The sequence below is a fragment of the Pteropus vampyrus genome, unplaced genomic scaffold (assembly GCF_000151845.1).
Source record: "Pteropus vampyrus isolate Shadow unplaced genomic scaffold, Pvam_2.0 Scaffold41, whole genome shotgun sequence".
NCBI lineage: Eukaryota > Metazoa > Chordata > Mammalia > Chiroptera > Pteropodidae > Pteropus > Pteropus vampyrus.
Genome location: NW_011888822.1, coordinates 8,921,259 through 8,925,825, shown reverse-complemented (window position 1 = coordinate 8,925,825; position 4,567 = coordinate 8,921,259). Strand labels below are relative to the sequence as shown.

The window sequence follows — 4,567 nt, the reverse complement described above, 5'->3', positions numbered from 1 at the left end:
TTTTTTGTTCTAGTTCTTTAAAAAATGTCAATGGGATTTTGATCGAGACTGCATTAAATCTGTATAATGCTTTCGATAATAAGGTCATTTTAACTATGTTGATTTTTCCAGTCCAAGAACATGGACTGTTTTTCCACTTCATTGTAGTTTTTTAAATTTCTTTAATAGAGTCTTATTAAAGACTCTATTATTCCTAGATATTTTATTGTTTAAGTTTATTCCTAGATATTTTATTCTTTTTGTTGCAATTGCAAAAGGGATCGTTTTTTTCCATTTCTTTTTCTGACCACTCATTATTAGAGTATAGGAATGCTATGGATTTTTGAACATTGATTTTGTATCCTGAAACATTACTATATTTGTTTATTATTTCTAGTAGTGTTTAGTGGAGTCTTTAAAGTTTTCTATGTAGAGAATTATGTCATCCACAAATAGCAACAGTTTGTCTTCTCCATTTTCTACTCAGATGCCTTTTATTTCTTTCTCTTGCCTGATTACTCTTGCTAAGACTTCCAATATTATATTGAATAACAGTGGTGATAGTGGACAGCCTTATTCCTGATCTTAGAGGAAAGGTTTTTAGTTTTTTACTGTTAAGTATAATGTTAGCTGAGGGTTTGTCATATGTGATTTTCATTATGTTTATTATGTACTTCTATGCCTATTTTATTAAGTGTTTTAATCATAAATGGATGCTGTATCTTGTCAAAGGTTTTTTCTACATCTATTGATATGATCATATGATTCTTATTCTTTATTTTGTTTATGTGGTGTATCAAAGAATATTTTTAAAATAATCTCCCTCAGTCCTGTTTATTGTTTACATAATCTTTTGCAAGAACCTATTTGGAAGGTGCACTATTTTCCCCAGAGAATTGTGGATTTGGAAAAATCCGCAGACAAAAGTCTCATGTGCAGATGCCCTTGTATTCTTAGGTACAATTGTGAAGATGAGCGCTGTTACCTGGACCTGGCCAGGCTGAGAGGTGTACACTACATCACTTGGAGAAGGCAGAACAAAGTCTTTCCTCAAGATAAGGTAAAGTTCAATGGCAAAACTCACTTTGTTTTGCTTTTTAATTGTTTAAATTATCTAATTATTAATATGAAAATCTATGATCGAACTTTAATCCAGAGATGAACTGTTCTCTGGAAGTGAGTTGTTGTATCTTATATTTGCAGATTAGGGGAAAAAGGTAATTAAGCACTCTATCTCTTTAATGTTAATAAGCCAACATCATGAAATTTGGGCCTAGAATGATCTATTAAATTATATATAGAAGGGATCAGCAAACTGTGGACCAGTGGACCAAATCTGGCCCACCACCTGTTTTCATAAGTAAAGTTTTATTGGAACATAGTCTTGCTTCTCTGTTTAGGTGTTGTCTGTGGCTGCTTGAGCCCTTCAGTGGCAGAGCTGAGCAGTTGTGACAGAGAGTGTATGGTCCATGCAGAAAATACATGTTATCTGTACCTTTACTGAAGAACTTTCTGAATGTGAATTAAAATCATTGCTTTGGCCAAAGTAAAATAATTTTTTTTGTTCAGAAAACCATGTTCTCAATGACTTATAGATTTGTGTTCTCGTTTGTTTTTGCAGGGCCACCACCCAACACTGGGAGAACATCCGAAATTTACCAACTACTCTTTCGATGTGGAAGAATTTATGCACCTTGTCCTTCAGGCTGCAGACCACGTATTACAGCACCCGAAGTGGCCGTTTAAGAAAAAACGTGATGAGCTATGAATGTGTTGAAAGGAAATGTTTTAACACTCTGCCACTTATTCACAGTTAAATTAGTAAAACAACCAGGTATTTCTTAGCCCCCAAGTTATCTTTTCTATAACAAAACATACCTTCAGGATATTCCTTATGGGTTTTATAGTTTTTAACTGTTTCATGTGATTTTTGTGTCATTGCTATTTATCAAGATACTATTTTTGCACTGAAAACTTTAATTTTTATGATTCAAAAGTGGGCATGGGCTCGCCGATGTAACTGAGCTTTCTTTTTAGGGATACCAAAGTATTCAGCTTAGCTTTAGAATTTGTAAATGTTTTTATAGAATACTGTGGGATTGTGATTCTGGAGGCTTCTAGCTTGTTTATAATATATTTGAGTAAATTCACAATGCCATAATTTATTCATAGAACTGATAGTGGTGGGAAAAGAAAACGTGCACCACACGTGCGTGTGCGCACACACAGACACACACACGAGTTGTGATTCTCAGTACCAAGCTATAGGACCATGTTATATATCAGTGAACTAACTCCCACTGAAATCTCTGCTATATCTTTTTCGTCAGCTCCAGGTAATATGCATCAAGAGCCTGAATGAATCATGCTGCTGTATTAATTTATGTTCATATATTTCATATATGCAAATCATGTTTTCCCAAAATGTAACAACTACATATGATAAAAAAATTAGAACATTCTTTAACACTGTTTTGTCTACCTTCTAGCTGGTTTCCACTGGTTTCTTCTTAGCTGTGGAGAGCATTTATATATCCAATAGTGGTTTCCATTATGCATGTATTTGTAACTGCATATACCTGTGTTTATGCATCTACCTCTTTTAGCATAGAAGTATTCCAGTATTTGATTTTGTTAACTTCGAATTAGCTACATGAAGAGAATTTTTCTCTGTAAGAAAATAGAGACCACTCCCCCCGCCAAAACACACATGTGAATTATCCAATTCAGAATGAAAAGGAAGCCATAAGAAAGTCCCATTGATTGAAAAGCATATCTGAAATGCAGTCCACTCTTAATGGGAATCATTTCTTACTGTTTATCAACTTTCTATTTAGCAGTCAAAAGTCATGGATTTATTTTACTGCTAAAGATGATGTTTACATTTTATTAACACTTGAGTAGTCTAATTTAGAGACTAATGTTTATTTTTTAAAGTTTACTTTCAAAATTAGCAGATTACACCAGAGCTAATATTTCCTTTTTCACATTTTAGAGTTATTTTTTAAAAAGAGAATATGTAACAGAGAATTGACCTAAGAAACCTAAAATATTTACTATCTGGACCTTTACAGAACAAGTTTGCTGCCCCTGTTTTAATGGATTTTGAACAGTCTGCTAGAGTTTAGGAATATTTATTAAAATATCTACAAACAAAATAGTGAATTGCTATAGCAATAGCTTTGATCTGGACCTTAAAAAGGATTATAAAAATTTTTTTAATGCGTGATATTGCTACTGTTCTTTGTGCAGAACACTGAATACCTGCTGGGAAAATATTTCACAAGGAGGGAATTGTAAAGGCAATGGTGCACTTTTAGTCAGAGAGATATATAAACATCTGAAAAAAATTTACCTCATTTTAAGAAGTGTGTGGAAATGTGATTCTGTTTACTTGCTAGTAGTAGACTAGTGAGAATTTCAGAAATTGAGGACAGTTTAATAATAAAACTGTTATCTTTGCATATTTTGCATTTTAAGAGAGTATGTTTTATAGAAACCAGAAAGTACATTTGACACTTTATGGAATTTTATCAGACTTTTATGGTAGCAAAAAAATCTGCAAATATTATAAAATTTACAATGTAAAGACTGCTCTTTTTATTGTCTTTAAAAGAAATACATTTCATAGTTTGTACATTTTGGGTATGGCTTTGGAATAAATCTTTTTATATTTTATTTGAATACCAGAACATTTTCAAAGTTTTCTTTGTCTGAATGTTATATACTTACTTTTGGCAGTCTAGTAGCTCTAGATTATAACAATTAAGTAGCTTGCTGAAGAATTTGGTTTAAATAAAAATTACACTTCACATATATTCAGCAGTTTATTATATGATACTTTCACAAATGTTATATTGCATAATCCTTACAAAGGTGATATAAGAATTATTCCCATTTTTCTTTTGAAGAAAATCAGATGCTGTTTAAGGGACTTCCTTCAAGATTACAGGTCTGATTCCACATCCATAGTCTTCTGTTCACTCACTCACTTGTGAGTCAATAAATGTTAGCTGAGCAACTACTATGTACCAGTTACTATTCTAGGTTCTAGGGATACAGCAATGAAAAGAAAAGGAAAAAAAAGCCCTTGGCTTTATGGAGCTTGCATTCCGGTAGAGGAGACAGATATTAAACAACATAAAAAAGTAAAATACTGTGCCAGGTGTGATAATATGCTATGGTCTAAAGTAAAGCAGGAATGAGGGATGTGGAAGGATGAGGTGGGCGTTTAGCAGGCTTAAACAGAAGGTCTGGGAAGTCTTCACTGAGGCAACATTTGAGTCAAGATTTGAAGTCAGTGAGGTAGCAAGCAATGCAGATACCTGGGCAAACAGCATTCCAGGAAGACAGAACAGTACGAGCAAAGGCCCTGAGGCAGAAACGTGCCTGGCATGTTTGAGGAACAGCAAGGAAGCCAGTGCAGCTGGAATGATTGAGGACCAGAGGAGTAGATGAGGTCAAAAAGGTATAGGACTGGAGTGCAGAAAGCAAGGCTTTGAGTCTGAATAGATGGAGTCATTGAAGGGATATAAACAAAAGAGTAGTGATCTGACTTACTTTGAACAGGATAACTCTAACTGTTCTG

General features: G+C 33.7%; 1 protein-coding gene across 1 annotated transcript in view; it reads left to right on the top strand.

Moving 5' to 3' along the window:
* EOGT (EGF domain specific O-linked N-acetylglucosamine transferase) overlaps window positions 1–3,671 on the top strand; it is a 38,367-nt gene extending 34,696 nt beyond the window's left edge. Inside the window, exons 17-18 of the mRNA XM_023529709.1 lie at window positions 755–1,039; window positions 1,601–3,671. Coding sequence (XP_023385477.1) covers window positions 755–1,039; window positions 1,601–1,747 — 432 coding nt within the window. The 3' untranslated portion in view covers window positions 1,748–3,671. The remainder of the gene's footprint in view (window positions 1–754; window positions 1,040–1,600) is intronic.
* Window positions 3,672–4,567: the final 896 nt, after the last annotated feature.